General features: G+C 41.6%; 1 protein-coding gene across 14 annotated transcripts in view; it reads left to right on the plus strand.

The window, feature by feature from the left end:
* ACKR2 (atypical chemokine receptor 2) overlaps positions 1 to 19,738 on the plus strand; it is a 79,293-nt gene that overhangs the window by 42,513 nt on the left and 17,042 nt on the right. For 11 of the 14 annotated variants that reach the window (XM_060307364.1, XM_060307362.1, XM_060307365.1 and 8 more), the window contains 2 exons: positions 18,411 to 18,592; positions 19,289 to 19,571. The exons of 2 other annotated variants lie outside the window; for them this stretch is intronic. In XM_060307364.1, coding sequence (XP_060163347.1) covers positions 19,475 to 19,571 — 97 coding nt within the window. In that variant the 5' untranslated portion in view covers positions 18,411 to 18,592; positions 19,289 to 19,474. The remainder of the gene's footprint in view (positions 1 to 18,410; positions 18,593 to 19,288; positions 19,572 to 19,738) is intronic. One more of the 14 variants, XM_060307369.2, reaches the window with a different exon arrangement.

Here is a 19,738-nt window from a genome sequence, read left to right on the forward strand (position 1 = left end):
TTTAAAGATCCTCAAGAGTTACATAGTCCTATGAATATGAAAGAATGCACAGTTTCATCAGGTCTTCAAGTTCAAGGGTCTCTAGAGATATTTATGTAAAGGTATTTACATATCTTAACATATATACATTTATGTATCTTAAGGTTTTGAAACTGAGTCAAAAAATCAACATGGCTAAGAGCTGTGGACTTTTAGGGAGAAAAATGTGTAACATAAAACTTGAACCCAGGGAAGTGGACTAGATGATCAATCCCCTATTTATGTATTTAGGTATATATTTATGTATTAACTTTTTCTTTTATTTATTTATTAATTAATTTTAGGCTGCATTGGGTCTTTGTTGCTGTGCACGGGCTTTCTCTAGTTGCGGCACACAGGAGCTACTCTTCATTGTGGTGCGTGGGCTCAGTAGTTGTGGCTTGTAGGCTCTAGAGCGCAGGCTCAGTAGTTGTGGCGCAGGGGCTTAGTTGCTCCACGGCATGTGGGATCTTCCCGGACCAGGGCTCAAACCTGTGTCCCCTGCGTTGGCAGGCAGATTCTTAACAACTGCGCCACCAGGGAAGTCCCAACGTTTTCTTTTTTTTCCTAGGGTATTTTAAAGAAAATCCAAGATATTGTATATTATATTTATATTATATTATATTATATTATTTCACCCAATTATTACCACTTTGACATTTTGGAGTCATTAACATAATCATATATAGAGTTTAGTGTTGCCCATGGGTTCTCAATAAGATTCTCAGCCTCCCAGCCCAACAGTCTGCTAGCAGACACTGGTATAGTAACTTCCTTCGTTAGGTGGGTAAACATCTTTTAACCTGGGAAGCTTCAGAATAAAACATCGAAATATTTAAGGGAAGAGACCCATTAGCATTAATATTTTTTGTGTGTGAAGTAAGTAAGTGGCTTTACATATTTGATGCTTTATATATTGTCACAGTAAGGGTGGGTTTGGTCTGGTAGAATGACAGCTTTGTAACTGGTTTGAAATGTTTGAGCAATACACATTTTTCTAAGGTGAAATCTTACTAAATTATTCTTAATATTGAGACATTTAAGAGACCTTTAGATTCCTAACATTTAAAGTTTAGTGTATTGGATTTATAAGTATGAATTTCTCCCCAGGAAAGCTTTGTTTATTATTTAAAGCAGTTGAAGTACATAAAGGGAAATGCTTGAGATGAAGCAGGCCATTGTGTGAATACATTTATAAGCTCCCTGTTCTGATCTCTAGCCCCTTGTAACTTTCCAATGTAAGAACCACCGAAGAGCCTCTACATGGGGCCCTGATACAGAAAAGGCTGACCATACACTAGCAGGTTCCTATCCTGTGCTACCTATTTATAGCCTCCACCAAGATGGGCAATCTGTGGCCGCAAGTCCGTCCTTCTCCTCCCTGCCTATCAAATGAAGAGCATGATAGAATAAAAAATGCTAGGTTTGACTTGGGTTTTCCAATTTACTGGTTTTTTTCTTATGTACACTGCCTTTCATCTGTCACTGGTATTGGGGGAAAGCACCCAAAAAAGATGATCCAATCGTTAGGAGTTGTCCACTGGATCTGAGTTGTTAGGCTTATTATCTGGGTAGTGTGAGGCGACCCCTAGTGGAAGGCAGACGTTACCACAGTCAGAAGAACTCGAAAAATGCATTCCTGTCTGGGAAAAGATAGACTTGTATTTAAACTCAGACTAATGTTCTCATTTTATGGGACAACTTTTCAAACGTGTATACATTACAAACCACACATCCCTTCCAACTTCCAAAGCTCTGGTGAGCTAGAAGCAAAATTATGGCACTAAGCAAAACTAAATAAAACAGCAACAAGGGGGCTTTACATGGCCTGAAACCCTTCCAAGATCAAGATGAACTCTGACGCTGCAGTTCTTCAATCTACCAGATCTCGGGACTCAAGCCATATCAACATTGTTATCTAGCTGGTTTTCCAGTAGTGTCACTCCAACCCTGAGAGCTTTCTTACTTGTCTTTTGCATTCTTTTTGTCAAGTACTCAGTTATGTCGTGGGTTCCTTTGCAGCCCAGGCCACCCTAGAATCCATATAGCACGCATGTTCCAGCAGGATACAGGGTCTGTGAAAAGGAATTTCAATAAAGAACCTAGATGGAAAGAGCCCTATGATGTTCTCTTGGCCATCCCTATGGCTCTGTGAGGCTGTAGACCATCAAGGGTGCAAGGGTGACCAGCCACAACTACATCAAAACTGATAGCAAACAAGGTAAATCTGAATACAATTCATAGAGACCACCAAGGCCCTGGGAAGCTTTAGCCTAGAAAGAAAAGGCGGTTACTTTGTGGCATTCAAGATGCACTGAGTGAAGACCACAAAGTGTGGGACTTTGTGGAGATGCCAGATAAATACCCTCAGGTCCAGTGTGTGAAAGAGAAGACTGCCGGGCTAGTACTGTAGGATTCTTAAGTCCTCACCTTGCTTGCCACCATAGTTTACTGCTGCATATCAGGAGGGTCCCTCTTCCCTGCCCCTTTCCATCATAGCTTGTCCTTCAAATGTCTTTTTCAGTGGTGACCCATGACCACCCGGTAGTTGGTGCACAACAGACTTTAGCACTGTCTCTAAAGTTCTCTGATTGCTGCTTATTCCACCTTTGGGACACAGTGTGCTAAATGCTATAAAAATCTTCCTCACCTAAAGGCATGGATCCTCTCTGACATAGCATGTTTGCTGGTTAGCTACTTTGTAATATAGAGAACTACTCACCTATAGGAACATTTGGTTTTATGTCCTTTTTCTAGTGCTAATCCTTGGAACTGGTTTTTTTTTTTTTTTTTAACTTGCAAGGCCCATTGTAAAACCTAGAATTCTAGAACAAGGCCTAATGCAACTAATGCCATTGGGGCTTCACAAACCAAGTTGTCTTTTGCCTCTGTAAAGGAAGAATAAAATAGCTCATGAACTTTAACTGTGGCTCAAGGTAGATAGAAAAAAATAACCTCTAAAATTAAAGAAGTATCCCAGGTTCTTCACTCCATAAGAGGAATAATACTTCTATTGGTTCAGGTAGATCGTGGACATTGGTGGACAATTGTTAAAAGTTATTCATTACAAATTATCCTGGGACTTCCCTGGTGGCGCAGTGGTTAAGAATCCGCCTGCCAATGCAGGGGACATGGGTTGGATTCCTGGTCTGGGAAGATCCCACATGCCCCAGAGCAACTAAGCCCGTGCGCCACAACTACTGAGCCTGCATGAGGCAACTATGGAGCCTGTGTGCTGCAACTACTGAAGCCCGCGTGCCTAGAGCCTGTGCTCTGCAATGAGAAGCCACCACAATGAGAAGCCCGTGCACCGCAGCGAAGAGTAGCCCCCGCTTGCCGCAACTAGAGAAAGTCCACACGCAGCAACGAAGACCCAATGCAGCCAAAAACTGAAAAAAAAAAAGGAATTATCCTGATTGCAAGATGAACTTTCTATGTATTTGTTATGCTACTTAGGGTTTGCTTGTCATGTTACATTAAACAAGTCTCCCTCCCAACTCTTAACTTTTTGAAAGGCCAAACAGATGGTTCTCTGAGGAGCAAAGAAACAAAGCCAAGACTGTGAAATTATTTATAGCCTGAAAGGGCATATTTGTAGGCTACCAAATATGTACTATATGTAGATGCTACATCTGTCAAAGGGAGGATACAGGGAGGAAAGCAGCCCCCATCATCCCTAGAACTTCATGCCATTTCTTCTGAAAGCTAAACTCTAGATTAGCAGAAATCCTTAACTTTTGACTCTCTGCACAGAAACTATGGCCCTCCTTATATATCTTCAATGTTTTGCTGGATATAAACTCTGACCTCTTTCAATATGTCCATTATCAGAACCCCCTTTCAAATAATACCTTCTGAAGTTTTGGTAATATAGGTTCATTAATCACAGGCCTAAATGTAAAACCTGAAATTATAAAATTTCTAGAAGAAAGCATAGGAGGAAATCTTTGTGACCTGAGGGTAAGCAAAGATTTCTTAGATAAGACACGAAAAGCACAACCCGTGAAAGAAAAAAATTGTTTGTACTCCACTGAAATTAAGAACTGCTCTTCAAAAGACACTGTTACAATAATGAAAACACAAGTCACAAACTAGGAGAAAATATTTGCAAACCATATACCTGATAAAGAACTTATATCCAAGATAAACAGAGAGCCCTCTATACTCAGTAGTAAGAAAACAGCCTTTTTTTTTTTAATGGACAAAAGATTTGAAAAGACACTTCACCAAAGAAGATATATGGATAGTAAGTTGGCATCCGTATATATTCAATGTCATTAGTTCTTAAGGAAATGCAAATAAATACCACAATGAAATACTACTTCACACTTCGTAGAATGACTAAAAGTAAAGACTGACCAATCCAAGTACTTAGGGGATTGTGGAGCAATTAGAACTCACATATTTTGCTGGTGGAGATGCAAAATGGTGCAGCCACCTTGGAAAACGATTTGCCTGGTTCCTTACACCGCTAAACATATACTTACCATACAACCTGGCTGTTTCTTTCCTAGTTTTTACCCAAGAGAATTGAAAACTTATATTCACCCCCAAAACCTGCATATGAATGTTTAAAGCAGCTTTATTTGTAATCACAGAAAACTGGGAACAAACCAAATGTCCCTCAGCTGCAGAGTGGATAGACAAACTGGCATGTTGAATGGAATGGAATTTGGTACAATCACTTTGAAAAACTATTTGGCCAAGACAAACACATTCCCCAGCAATTGCACTCCTAGAGACACACATAAGAAATGAGTAATATTTGCCAAAAGGCTTATACAAGGATGTTCATAGCAGTACTACTTGTAGTAATGGTGTAATAAAGAATCTGATTCTATTTTTTTTTTTAGTACCTTATTTTACTTTATTATTTATTTATTTTTTTATGGCTGTGTTGGGTCTTCGTTGCTGTGCGCGGGCTTTCTCTAGTTGCGGCGAGCGGGGGCTACTCTTTGTTGCGGTGCATGGGCTTCTCATTGTGGTGGCTTCTCTTGTTGCAGAGCACGGGCTCTAGGCGAGCGGGCTTCAGTAGTTGTGGCTCACGGACTTCAGTAGTTGTGAATCACGGGCTCTAGAGCGCAGGCTCAGTTAGTTGTGGCACACGGGCTTAGTTGCTCCACGGCATGTGGGATCTTCCTAGACCAGGGCTCGAACCCGTATCCTCTGTATTGGCAGGCGGATTCTTAACCACTGCACCACCAGGGAAGCCCTCTGATTCTATTTTTGATGTTTGATCATGATAGCCTGCAAGCCCCATCACTCCCCTTTTCCTTTTTTTGCCCCACTCCTGGACATGCCAATAAGAAAACCCGGGTACTTGCTTCCTTGACATGAGTAGGATATTAAGACCACTCAAACTTCAGCCAGTGGGAGAGGGAGTCTTCTCCCCAACCACTGTAAAAACTAGAGCCACTGCCCCTTCTGCTTAAGCCAAGCAGGCTGGTTTGAATGTGGGCTTTGCTCTCCCCAGAAAGCTTTGCTATGTGACCAATCTTTCAAATCCTCTTGTGAGTGTATTGTATCATTAGTCTCCAGGTCCAAACCAGTTTTGGCTGGGTGGAGGCATGGATACCATCCTCCAGGGAGCAACCACAAAGCGAACCCTAAACTGGACTCTCTTCAGATGCTGACTCAACAATAAACAGACAAATTTATTACTGAATATTCACCCAATGGAACCTATAGGGCAATGAGAATAAATGAGCTACAGTGGCATGTACTCTCACAAACATAATGTTGAGCAAAAGAAATCAAACACAAAAGAATATGTGCGATATGAGTATGTTTAAATAAAGTTTAAAAACAGGCAAAACTAATCTATGATATTAAAAGTCAGGATAGTCACCACCATTCCAAGAGTGGTGGGTTACTGGAAAGGAGCACAGAGGGGGCACTTTTCTGCACGTCAGGCTCAATTAGGGTGGTTGGGGGTGGGTGAGGGGGGAGCGTCAGGAAGCAGGGGCTGGGTTGGGGGATGGTCCCAACTCTGAAATGTTCTGGCTCTGCTCCTGGTCCTGCTGACAGATTAAGAGTGTGAACCAGCTCCACCCAGTGGAAAAGTGTGGAAATGCATGTCAGTGCTTAAAGGAGGCTGACTGGCCCCTCCTGTGAGACTCATAAAGTCAGCCAGTTTGGGGAGTGGGGTGCAGATTCTGGGCTCAGAAATGGGATAGAGTATCTAAGAAGGGGCTGAAGTTAGCCTTTCTGTCCTGCCACAGGGAGCTGGTCTCAGCCACACTGAGGGGGACAAATGACTTCTCTGACAGGAGAGGTGGGAAGCTGAGGGCTCCACTATCCTCGGGCTTTGTCTGCCTCACGAGGCAGTCTAGGCTGGGTTTGGATATCACCTTTATTCAGATGCTAGATGCTAGCTCAGTAAGGTAGGTAGCGATCGCCATTATACAGATGAGGGAACTGAGACCCAGGTAACTTGGTTTGTAAATGGCAGAATTAAGGTTTGAACTCAGATCTGTCTTGCTCCAAACCCAGCTCTTAACCTTTTTCTTGTACCGTGGCTTCCGCTGGCAGTGTGGTGAAGCCTATGGGCCCATCTCAAAATAATGTTTTTAAAAGTCTAAAATAAAACACGTAAGATTACTGATCCTATTGAAATTGCCAAGAAATGCCAATCCTATTAAAATACAGATCTAAGCTATTTTTTCCTACTGTGGCATGGTATATATGTGTTTCTTTACTGATATCTTAAATACAAGATATAGCAGTGAGTCTGAAAACGATCAGAATTTCCAGGAAATGATGAGTATAAATATTTTGAGATTGTCTGCTATAATAGTGACGTGAAATGAAACTATCAGTGACTTTACTGGTGACAAAGTCACAGGTCGAATTCCATTTGAAGGAAATGCTGTATTTCCATCAGAGGCCAGTGAAAATAAGGATGTAATCTTGTTCCCATTTAAGTTCAGAGACCTCCTGCATACTAGGCGTGGGTCCATTGGGAATCTGTGGACCGGGTTAAGACCCCTTGATTCTATTGTCTCTGACTCATCTTCTCTACCCTTTGACTGTTCCCAGGGTTTACTGGAAACCAGCCTGTGAGCTGGAGACTTGCAAAGAGTGCTGGGCATTTGTTAAATAACAAGGAGAGATCACAGGGCCCAAGAGACACTGAAGGCCTCCAATGCCTCAGACAGGCTGTTGGACGCAGAGATACACAGAAGAATAACATGTAGCCATCCTTTCAAGGCTCTCAGCCTGGTAGAGGCAGTGTTTCCAAGTAGTTTATGATTAACCTTCAAATGAATTAAACAGGCAAGAAGTGAGTGCTTTGGGAATAGAGGAAGAACAATATTATGGGACGGGTAGTCCAGGAAGCTCTCCTGTAAGAGGCAACACTAGGGCTGACATTAGGGATGGGCATCTTCAGAGGGGGGCAGTACAGTGTAGTAGTTAGGCACATAGGCTCTGCTGTCAGACGACCTGTGTTCAAAACCTGGCTCCATCACTTCCTAGCTATGGGCAAGTCTGCCTGATCTCTCCATACCTGCTTCCTCATCTGTAAAGTGGAGTGACCCGAGAAATTCATAGGGCTGGTGTGAAGATTAAATGAGTTTAAATGTCATTAGCCATGATAATAGCGCTGATTATCATTGGAGAGGTGGACAGACAGAAGGACAAAGCCTTTCTAGGGGTTAAGGACAGCTTGAACTATACAGAGGCTGGATTATTTTCTTGTGAAAAGAGCAGGGGAGGGAGGGCCTCTAGCTCTATGATGTAACGTGGAACACAGAAGGCATGTTTTATTTTCATCACTGTGTTTTTGTTTTACTTTGCATCAGGGAATAACTTCAAACCTTTGATTTCACCAGTAGTACTCCATAAGACAAGGCTAGTGTGAGTATTTAAGTTTTAAAAAGTGATGAGCTGATTTAGAATATTCACACAATAATACATAGTGCAGGTGGTATGGGATGTGGCAAAGAATGTGAAAGTAGTGGCAATGCCTGGTTTGAATCACTGGATTAGGAAATAGGAACCACCTTCCCTTTACGGGATTTTATTGTTTGTAATTTATTGAAGTATAGTTGATTTACAATGTGTTAATTTCTGCCGTACAGCAAAGTGATTAGCTGTATATACATACATATATATACACATATATGTATGTATATATACATATATATACAATTCTTTTTCCTATTCTTTTCCTTTTATGGTTTATCACAGGATATTGAATATAGTTCCCTGTGCTATACAGTAGGTTCTCGTTGTTTATCTATAATAGTTTGCATCTGCTAATCCCAAACTCCCAATCCAACCCCCCCTTCCCTCTTGGCAACCACAAGTCTGTTCTCTGTGTCCACTTTATAGAATTTTAGAGGCTCTCGTGGCCCAGCCCAGCATTCCCTGCAGCCTTGAATGGGACATGGAGGCTGATGGTAAATACACAGTATTTAGGAGAAGTCTAGCATTACTGTCCACATCCTTTCATTTCTGGATACATTCAAGGGCAGTATTTCAAACTGTGGGTCACCACCCAGAAGTGAGTTGTGAAATCAGTTAATGTGTCATGTCCAGCATTTAAGAAATGTGAAACAATAAAATTGAAACTATCCAAGCACATTATGGGTAGTCGGGGTAATTATTGTTTTGTGTAAGTTGTGCAGTGGACTGCTAGGTAAAATGCTTTTCCTCCTGTGGGTTAAGGCAAAAGCATCTGCTCAGGTGGAAACAGGCCTGGCTTCTGGTCCAAGTTCTGCTCCTGTCCTGCTGCCTAGTGGTGTGGTCCCCACACCCTCTGAGCCATGGAGGCAGATTAATTTTGCTGGGTGGTTAACGTGCTGTTTTGTTCGGGGCTCTTATTTATTTGTTTGTTTGTTTGTTTATTAATTTTTGGCTGCGTTGGGTCTTCATTGCTACACACGGGCTTTCTCTAGTTGGGGCTACTCTTCGTTGTGGTGCGCGGGCTTCTCATTGCGGTGGCTTCTCCTGTTGTGGAACATGGGCTCTAGGCACGCAGACTTCAGTAGTTGTGGCTCTCAGGCTCAGCAGTTGTGGTGCACGGGCTTAGTTTCTTAACCATTGTGCCACCAGGGAAGTCCCTATGTTCGGGATTCTGATTTAGCCAAAGTGTTCTCCAGACCATTTATATGCCCAGAGCCCTCCACCTCCAAGGGACTGAGTTCTCTAGGAGGGAGGCCTGGAATCAGGCCAAATAGGGCCCTGGTACTTTTCACAGTTGCCTTCCTGGTATCATACAAATGTTCCTTTTTGCAGATTTTCAGCCCACACCCAGGGCTTCTGCTTCCAAATACTTCATCACATTTCCAATTACAGCATTTTATTATCTCATGGTTTCCTCATTTTATGGCTACACTTCCCACTGTGGTATGTAATATCTGGATGGAGCATATCCTCAACCTGAAGCAGCCTCTGTGTTGTTTTGCCTCACCTCTCCTGAGACCCACTGTCCTGTGGAACCTGAGGAGGCAGACTGGTCCTCTCTAGATCTTAGGATCTAGATCTGGATTTGGTTCAGCAGTTTCCTCCCACTGATCCACCACAGAGGTGGCTGGGTGGCAACTCAAGGGGACAATTCTTGGATGGAGTGTGTAGATAAATGTCGTAGCAGACCCAGAGACAGAGATTTGAGCTAAATTTTAGTTTGAACTATATAAAGTTGCCTTTTTCTTTTTAATAAGGCAAAGAAGGTCAGCCATTGGCAATGTCATGTGGTTCAAGTAGTAGTTTATTTGGGAGATGGAGACACAGACAGGATAGTGGGGAAGTGAGGCAGGGGAGGGAAGGTCACCTAAAGGATGTGTTATCAACCCAGTTACATCTGTGGGTAGCTGGAGTGTAATCCCATTGGAGGAATTCAAGAAACAGTATGGACCATACACCTGAGAGTTATTTCACCCAAAGGGCAAGGGATGTGGGCTATATTTGTAACAACTCACCACAGCCATTGGTTGAGGGCTCTTGAGGCAGCAAGAGGCATTACTTCCCTGAAACTTCTGGTGTGCAGCACTGGTGGACAGGGGTGAAACAGGCTTTGTTAGACAGAGCAAGCCCTCAGACAAAGCAGCGTGGGTGTTTCCAGTAGGGAGTCAGCCAGTGTATACTAAGTAGGTATAAGTGAGGGTGGAGTATAGGAGCACCAGCAACAGCACCTGCTGCAGAAGCTATGCCACTAGCTCTTGACCACAAACTCAAGTATATAAGAAAATAGGATTATATTTTCTAGAACAACTTATTTTCTGTTTTGAGACTCCGATCCACAGGATAATGGAAAATAAATATCAGTCAGTGTGAGGGTCACCCTTTGCCCAGAACTGCATCAGGTCTAAGAGATTCAGTCAGTGCCAAGGCCCAGGCAAGCACTGTGCCACATGGTTCTTGGTGGAAGCTGTCCACATGGGCCTCCACTTAGACATCATTTCCTGCCTCCTTGTTGGTCACCAGCCCTATACATCCACACTCAGTATGGTCCACCAGCACCTTCAGGCCTGGCAGTTCATTTTGTTGCTTCTGTGCCAAGCTAGGGAATGGATTGGGGCTGCCTATGGCCGTACTCACCTTGGACTCACCGTGTACCACGTCTCTCTTCCCCTGGATTGCACAAACCCCAGGTCTCTGACCGGGAGGCAGGGCACAGGGTCAGTCTAGTGTCTAGATTGACGTGCTTCCCTCAGGCCTCTCATCTTCTCCCCTGCCTGGGGAATAATATTTTAGTTTGATGTAGGATAGAAAGAGAACCTTAATTTCCTCAAACTCCTGTACCCTAAGGACAAGGAAAATTGAAAGATCTTTCCTAAGGTCTGGCTATTTGAGTGGAGGGAAAGTCAATAGGGGGAAACATCAATTAACATTTCAAAAATGCCCCACCCTGCCGTGACCAATGCACTGTGACCACCGCCTCTTCCAGAGATGCTCCCTCTACTACTCTTTCCCCTCTGTGTTCATTATAGCTTGTAAAACAGAGGAGGCAAGTTGCCATTTTAAACAAGGCAGGAGTTCTTAACTTGGGGGCCCATGATATGACTCAGGGAAACCTGAATTTGGATAGGAAGAAAATTTACATTTTTATTTTCATTAACCTCTGGCAAAATTAACATCTTTGATTGTGAATGTAAGCAACAAAACAGTAGTATTAGCAGGACCTTGTCACAGGTATCTTAAAATATCATTTGTATTCATCACTGTCATGGTAGTTGTAAGATTTGTTGCTAGATCTTTTTAAATGTGTCAATAATGAAATGCATATATTACTGTATCATAAATGTGTTTTAAAAATACTTTAAGAACTGCATTTCAGAATAATTTTTTACATTTAAAAAAAATTATCTTAGCATAATTGTAGACTTGCATTTACAAAAAATAATACAGAAAGATCCTGTATACCTTTCACCTAGTTTCTCCCAGTATAACCTGTTGCAAAATTATAGTACATTGTCACAACCAGCAAATTGACATTGCTATATCCACCCACATAGCTTATTCAGATTTCACCAGTTTTATATGCAGTTTATCACATGTGTAGATATGTGTGCCCTCAGACAACTCCATCACCACAAAGACCCCTCATGCTGTTCTTTCATAGGCAGACTCTTGCCTCCCTCTCCCTTCCCAAGCCCTGGCATCCACTATTCTGTTCCCCATCTCTACAATTTTGTCATTTCAAGAATGTTATATAATGAAGTCTCTACCCTTCTGAGGTTTACATATTTTCACGTTTGTAGAAGTGTGTAACCTTTTGAGATTGCCTTGTTTTAATTATGTATAATTCCCTTGAGATGTATCCAAATTGTGTAGATAATAGTTTGTTCCTTTTTGTCCTTGAGAAGTATTCCATGGTAGACACATTAGCAATTAGTTGAACCATTTGCCTGCTGAAGGGCAATTAGGATTGTTTCCAGTTCTGGGCTACAATTCATTTTTAACATATTTTGTTTTGTGTTTTTAAAAACATTATTCTGAGAGGGAGTCCAAGGCTTTGCCACATTGCCCACAAATCTGTCGTCACAAAAAATGAAGTTCTAAGGGGGAGGAATATGTATCGCCACATTATTCCCTTCTACCCCTAGGGACTGGATGAGAATGGGGACAGAGTAGGGTGGCATCTCAGAGCCTCTGCCAGGTCTTCTGTGCTGTTGTGTGAGAACTGAGGCACTACAGAGGCTGATCTTCACTAATGAGGGGAGTGTGTCTGTGGGGAGGGGAGTCAGAGGATGAAGAGTGGCCCAGGCACACGGCAACTTGAAACCCAACCATTGCCCCAAACCTAAGGAATATCTGTCATGCTCACAAATGAGTCATGTGAGTGATTTTGAGGAGACAAAGTCGAGTGACGGGGGTGAGTCCCACTCCTGGATCTGCTGGGGCAGGGAATAGCTGTGGGAGGTGACCTGTGAGTGGGCTGGGGAGTTCAAGGATACAAAGACTCAGAGCTCGAAGTGACCATGACAACATAAGCTCCCAGGAATTTTAGCAGGGGCAGTTCCCTGCTGGAGGCAAGCCCATTTCATTCCATTTCAAAGGACAGTGTGATCTCAGCTGACTCTGAGTTACACTTGACCTCACTGGTTGAGAATTTTCTTCTTTTATTTTTTATTTATTTTTTCCTCTGCTTTTCAAATCTCTTAAAAAAATTTTTTTTAATTCAATTTAATTATTTTTATACAGCAGGTTCTTCATAGTCATCCATTTTATACACATCAGTGTATACATGTCAATCCCAATCGCCCAGTTCAACACACACCCCCCACCCCCCCACCGCTTTCCCCCCTTGATGTCCATACGTTTGTTCTCTACATCTGTGTCTCAATTTCTGCCCTGCAAACTGGTTCATCGGTACCATTTTTCTGGGTTCCACATATATGCTTTAATATACGATATTTGTTTTTCTCTTTCTGACTTACTTCATTCTGTATGACAACCTCTAGATCCATCCATGTCTCTATAAATGACCCAATTTCGTTCCTTTTTATGGCTGAGTAATATTCCATTGTATATATGTACCACATCTTCTTTATCCATTCGTCTGTCGATGGGCATTTCGGTTGCTTCCATGACCTGGCTATTGTAAATAGTGCTGCAGTGAACATTGGGGTGCATGGGTCTTTTTGAATTATGGCTTTCTCTGGATATATTCCCAATAGTGAGATTGCTGGGTCATATGGTAGTTCTATTTTTAGTTTTTTAAGGAACCTCCATAGTGTTTTCCATAGTGGCTGTATCAATGTACATTCCCACCAACAGTGCAAGAGGGTTCTCTTTTCTCCACACCCTCTCCAGCATTTGTTGTTTGTAGATTTTCTGATGATGCCCATTCTAACTGGTGTGAGATGATACCTCATTGTAGTTTTGATTTGCATTTCTCTAATAATTAGTGATGTTGAGCAGCTTTTCATGTGCTTCTTGGCCATCTGTATGTCTTCTTTGGAGAAATGTCTATTTAGGTCTTCTGCCCATTTTTGGATTGGGTTTTTTTTTTTTTTAATATTGAGCTGCATGAGCTGTTTATATATTTTGGAGATTAATCCTTTGTCCGTTGTTTCGTTTGCAAATATTTTCTCCAATTCTGAGGGTTCTCTTTTCGTCTTGTTTATGGTTTCCTTTGCTGTGCAAAAGCTTTGAAGTTTCATTAGGTCCCATTTGTTTATTTTTGTTTTTATTTCCATTTCTCTAGGAGGTGGGTCAAAAAAGATCTTGCTGTGATTTATGTCAAAGAGTGTTCTTCCTGTGTTTTCCTCTAAGAGTTTTATAGTGTCCGGTCTTACATTTAGGTCTCTAATCCATTTTGAGTTTATTTTTGTGTATGGTGTTAGGGAGTATTCTAATTTCATTCTTTTACATGTAGCTGTCCAGCTTTCCCAGCACCACTTATTGAAGAGACTGTCTTTTCTCCATTGTATATCCTTGCCTCCTTTTTCATAGATTAGTTGACCATAGGTGCGTGGGTTTATTTCTGGGCTTTCTATGTTGTTCCATTGATCTATATTTCTGTTTTTGTGCCAGTACCATATTGTCTTGATTACTGTAGCTTTGTAGTATAGTCTGAAGTCAGGGAGTCTGATTCCTCCAGCTCCGTTTTTTTCCCTCAAGACTGCTTTGGCTATTTGGGGTCTTTTGTGTCTCCATACAGATTTTCAGATTTTTTGTTCTAGTTCCATAAAAAATGCCATTGGTAATTTGATAGGGATTGCATTGAATTTGTAGATTGCTTTGGGTAGTATAGTCATTTTCACAATATTGATTCTTCCAATCCAAGAACATGGTATATCTCTCCATCTGTTGGTATCATCTTTAATTTCTTTCATCAGTATCTTATAGTTTTCTGCATACAGGTCTTTTGTCTCCTTAGGTAGGTTTATTCCTAGGTATTTTATTCTTTTTGTTGCAATGGGAAATGGGAGTGTTTCCTTAATTTCTCGTTCAGATTTTTCATCATTAGTGTATAGGAATGCAAGAGGTTTCTGTACATTAATTTTGTATCCTGCAACTTTACCAAATTCATTGATTAGCTCTAGTAGTTTTCCGGTGGCATCTTTAGGATTTTCTCTATATAGTATCATGTCATCTGCAAACAGTGACAGTTTTACTTCTTCTTTTCCAATTTGTATTCCTTTTATTTCTTTTTCTTCTCTGATTGCCATGGCTAGGACTTCCAAAATTATGTTCAATAATAGTGGTGAGAGTGGACATCCTTGTCTTGTTCCTGATCTTAGCGGAAAAGGTTTTAGTTTTCACCATTGAGAATGACATTGGCTGTGGGTTTGTCATATATGGCCTTTATCATGTTGAGGTAAGTTCCCTCTGTGCCTACTTTCTGGAGGGTTTTTATCATAAATGGGTGTTGAATTTTGTCAAAAGCTTTTTCTGCATCTATTGAGATGATCATATGGTTTTTATTCTTCAATTTGTTAATATGGTGAATCACATTGATTGAGTTGCGTATATTGAAGAATGCTTGCATCCCTGGGATAAATCCCACTTGATCATGGTGTATGATCCTTTTAATGTGTTGTTGGATTCTGTTTGCTAGCATTTTGTTGAGGATTTTTGCATCTATATTCATCAGTGATATTGGTCTGTAATTTTCTTTTCTTCATAGTCTTTGTCTAGTTTTGGTATCAGGGTGATTTTGGCCTCATAGAATGAGTTTGGGAGTGTTCCTTCCTCTGCAATTTTTGGGAAGAGTTTGAGAAGGATGGGTGTTAGCTTTTCTCTAATTGTTTGATACAATTCACCTGTGAAGCCATCTGTCCTGGACTTTTTGTTTATTGGAAGATTTTTAATCACAGTTTCAATTTCATTGCTTGTGATCAGTCTGTTCATATTTTCTATTTCTTCCTGGTTCAGTCTTGGGAAGGTTATATCTTTCTAAGAATTTGTCCATTTCTTCCAGGTTGTCCATTTTATTGGCATAGAGTTGCTTGTAGTAGTCTCTCAGGATACTTTGTATTTCTGTGGTGTCTGTTGTAACTTCTAGGTTTTCATTCCTAATTTTATTGATTTGAGTCTTCTCCCTCTTTTTCTTGATGAGTCTGGCTAATGGTTTATCAATTTTGTTTATCTTCTCAAAGAATCAGCTTTTAGTTTTATTCATCTTTGCTATTGTTTTCTTTGTTTCTGTTTCATTTATTTCTGATCTAATCTTTATGATTTCTTTTTTTCTGCTAACTTTGGGTCTTGTTTGTTCTTCTTTCTCTAGTTCCTTTAGGTGTAAGGTTAGATTGTTTATTTGAGATTTTTCTTGTTTTTTGAGGTACGCTTGTATAGCTATAAACTTCCCTGTTAGAACTGCTTTTGCTGCATCCCATAGGTTTTGTTTTTTTTGTTTGTTTGTTTGTTTGTTTTTGTGGTACATGGGCCTCTCACTGTTGTGGCCTCTCCTGTTGCGGAGCACAGGCTCCGGATGCGCAGGCTCAGCGGCCATGGCTCACGGGCCCAGCCACTCCGCGGCATGTGGGATCTTCCCGGACCGGGGCATGAACCCGTGTCCCCTGCATTGGCAGGTGGACTCTCAACCACTGCGCCACCAGGGAAGCCCCATCCCATAGGTTTTGGATCATCGTGTTTTCATTGTTATTTGTCTCTAGGTATTTTTTGATTTCCTCTTTGATTTCTTCAGTATCTCTTGGTTATTTAGTAACGTATTGTTTAGCCTCCATATGTTTGTGTTTTTTACGTTTTTTTCCCCTGTAATTGATTTCTAATCTCATAGCATTGTGGTCAGAAAACATGCTTGATATGATTTCAATTTTCTTAAATTTACTGAGGCTTAATTTGTGACCCAAGATGTGATCTATCCTGGAAAATGTTCTGTGTGCACTTGAGAAGAAAATGTAATCTACTGGTTTTGGATGGAATATCCTATAAATATCAATTAAATCTATCTGGTCTATTGTGCCATTTAAAGCTTGTGTTTCCTTATTAATTTTCTGTTTGGATGATCTGTCCATTGGTGTAAGTGAGGTGTTGAAGTCCCCCACTATTATTGTGTTACTGTCGATTTCCTCTTTTATAGCTGTTAGCAGTTGCCTTATGTATTGAGGTGCTCCTATGTTGGGTGCATATATATTTATAATTGTTATATCTTCTTCTGGGATTGATCCCTTGGGCATTATGTAGTGTCCTTCCTTGTCTCTTGTAACATTCTTTATTTTAAAGTCTATTTTATCTGATATGAGTGTTGCTACTCCAGCTTTCTTTTGATTTCCATTTGCATAGAATATCTTTTTCCATCCCCTCACTTTCAGTCTGTATGTGTCCCTAGGTCTGAAGTGGGTCTCTTGTAGACAGCATATATATGGGTCTTGTTTTTGTACCCATTCAGCAAGCCTGTGTCTTTTGGTTGGAGCATTTAATCCTTTCACATTTAAGGTAATTATCGATATGTATGTTCCTATGACCATTTTCTTAATTGTTTTGGGTTTGTTTTTGTAGGTTCTTTTCTTCTCTTCTGTTTCCCGCTTAGAGAAGTTCCTTTAGCATTTGTTGTAGAGCTGTTGTGGTGGTGCTGAATTCTCTTAGCTTTTGCTTGTCTGTAAAGCTTTTGTTTTCTCCATCGAATCTGAATGAAATCCTTGCCGGGTAGAGTAATCTTGGTTGTAGGTTCTTCCCTTTCATCACTTTAAGTATACCATGCCACTCCCTTCTGGCTTGTAGAGTTTCTGCTGAGAAATCAGCTGTTAACCTTATGGGAGTTCCCTTGGATGTTATTTGTCGTTTTTCCCTTGCAGCTTTCAATAATTTTTCTTTGTCTTTAATTTTTGCCAATTTGATTATTATGTTTCTTGGCATGTTTCTCCTTGGGTTTATCACGTATGGGACTCTCTGCGCTTCCTGGACTTGGGTGGCTACTTCCTTTCCCGTGTTAGGGAAGTTTTCGACTCTAATCTCTTCAAATGTTTTCTCTGGTCCTTTCTCTCTCTCTTCTCCTTCTGGGACCCCTATAATGCGAATGTTGTTGCGTTTAATGTTGTCCCAGAGGGACAACATTAGGCTGTCTTCATTTCTTTTCATTCTTTTTTCTTTATTCTGTTCTGCAGCAGTGAATTCCACCATTCTGCCTTCCAGGTCACTTATCCGTTCTTCTGCCTCAGTTATTCTGCTATTGATTCCTTCTAGTGTAGTTTTCATTTCAGTTATTGTATTGTTCATCTCTGTTTGTTTGTTCTTTAATTCTTCTAGGTCTTTGTTAAACCTTTCTTGCATCTTCTCTGTCTTTGCCTCCATTCTTTTTCCAAAGTCCTGGATCATCTTCGCTATCATTCTGAATTCTTTTTCTGGAAGCTTGCCTGTCTCCACTTCATTTAGTTGTTTTTCTGGGGTTTTATCTTGTTCCTTCATCTGGTACATAGCCCTCTGCCTTTTCATCTTATCTGTCTTTCTGTGAATGTGGTTTTTGTTCCACAGGCTGCAGGATTGTGGTTCTTCTTGCTTCTGCTGTCCGCCCTCTGAGAATTTTCTTATTTTAGTTGGAGGAGTCAGGGTTCACATTGTGATGATAGCTCGGCCTCCCGTCCCCCAAGAACATCCCCCTACCTGGGATGTTTCAGGTGGAATTCGTGCTATCCCCTGCTTATTATGCCCAGCTCCGTGTGATACTGTGTGTCCTTGACAGGAGTCTGGTGGCCAAGGGCCAAGGAATGCTAGGAGCTAAGAAGCCATTCAGGAGGAAGACGCTTGAGCAAGGTCAGGGGTGCGCAGGAGTGCAGGAGGAGACTGTAAGTCGTCGAAGGTGCGCCAGCACCATTATACAAGTGCTAAAGAATGAATGGGGCTGGGCACTGAGCATTAGTGCCGCTCACCTCGCAAGAAGGGCAGAGGACCACACAGTGCGTGCCTCCTGAGGGAAGAACAGAACCGCCTGTGAAGTTGCAAACCTGAATCTGATCAAACCTCCCACTTCCAATTCACAGGAAATACAGAGAGCAGAGAAACGTGTTAAACAGCACCGTGAGGATGCAACCAGCACAGTCCAGATGCCGGGAAATTTACGTACAGGATAAACAACCAAGTTGCAAGGAAAAGCAAAACGATAGAGGTGGAGAGGGAACCTACAGATCTAAAAATACTTAAATATATATATCAACCACTAACGGTGCGTGGACCTTATTTGGATCCTGAATCAAAGAAACAAACGGTGATGGGAAAAATTTGTGAGACCAGTGACTGGATATTTGATATTAAGGAATTAGTGTTAACTTTTTAAGGTGTGACAGTGGTCAAAGCCCTTATCTTTTAAGGACACATACTGAAATATTTACAGCTTACATGATATGATGTCTGGTATTTGCTTCAAAATAACACAGGAAGGGGTAAGTGGATGGGAGTGTAAGTAAAAAGATTGAGCACTAGTTGATAATCGTTGAAGCTGGATGCTGGATACATGGGAATTATTTTATACTATTCTGGCACTTTCTCGAAGTGTATGTTTGAAAATTGCCATAATAAAAATACTTAATAAAACTATAAAACATATGTGGTGAGGAGAAAACATCTGGATTTGGAAGGAAGGTGCAATCAGCCAACTGGCTGGGGGCCGTGAGTGGGAGTGCAGGAGTCAGGCTGCCTGGGCCTGGGACACACATGTGGGGAGGACCTCCTGGATGGGCAGATGGGGTGAAAAGGTGAAGGAGTGGTCGGCAAGCCTTGCAGTTCTCAACTGTTGATTAACAGTCAGCGTCCTCAGTTTCCAAGACCTTAAAAGTGTTTAAAAGAAAATAATTCCACAGAAACAAAATTGGCCACAGAAAGCTGGCTGCTCAGCTCATCCATGCCTCCCACCTACTTCCAGGCTCTGTTGTGAGCACCGGTTTCCAAGCCCTACACGATGTCGTCTTTGCTTGGAGCCTGAGGGTGCGTGCAAGCTGCTGCTGTTTGCCGTCCCTGACCTCGGGCTGGCCAGGCATCCTGGCTTCAGTCATGTCCTCATGGGCAAAGTCCCAGAGCCAATAACAGTGTTCCAGCTGATGGAGTACGGATGTCATCGGGTCCGACCCTCTACAACTGCTCTCCAGAGAAGCCCCAGGGAGTAAAGTCTTTGTGTCCAGCAGCACTGGGAGCAGTCTTAGGTAAAAGTAAGTAATTCTGCGGAGTTTTCAATGTTGAAGCATACGTTCACCCAGTACACTTGTATTGCGTGTCTGCTGCATGTCAAGCCCTGGCTGGGCTTTTCCGTGAGGGATTCGCAGATGAGTAAGAAATAATTTCTGTCCTAGAATAGCTAACTAGATCTGAGTTGGAG

Source organism: Globicephala melas, chromosome 11, assembly GCF_963455315.2.
Source record: "Globicephala melas chromosome 11, mGloMel1.2, whole genome shotgun sequence".
In the NCBI taxonomy this organism is placed as follows: domain Eukaryota; kingdom Metazoa; phylum Chordata; class Mammalia; order Artiodactyla; family Delphinidae; genus Globicephala; species Globicephala melas.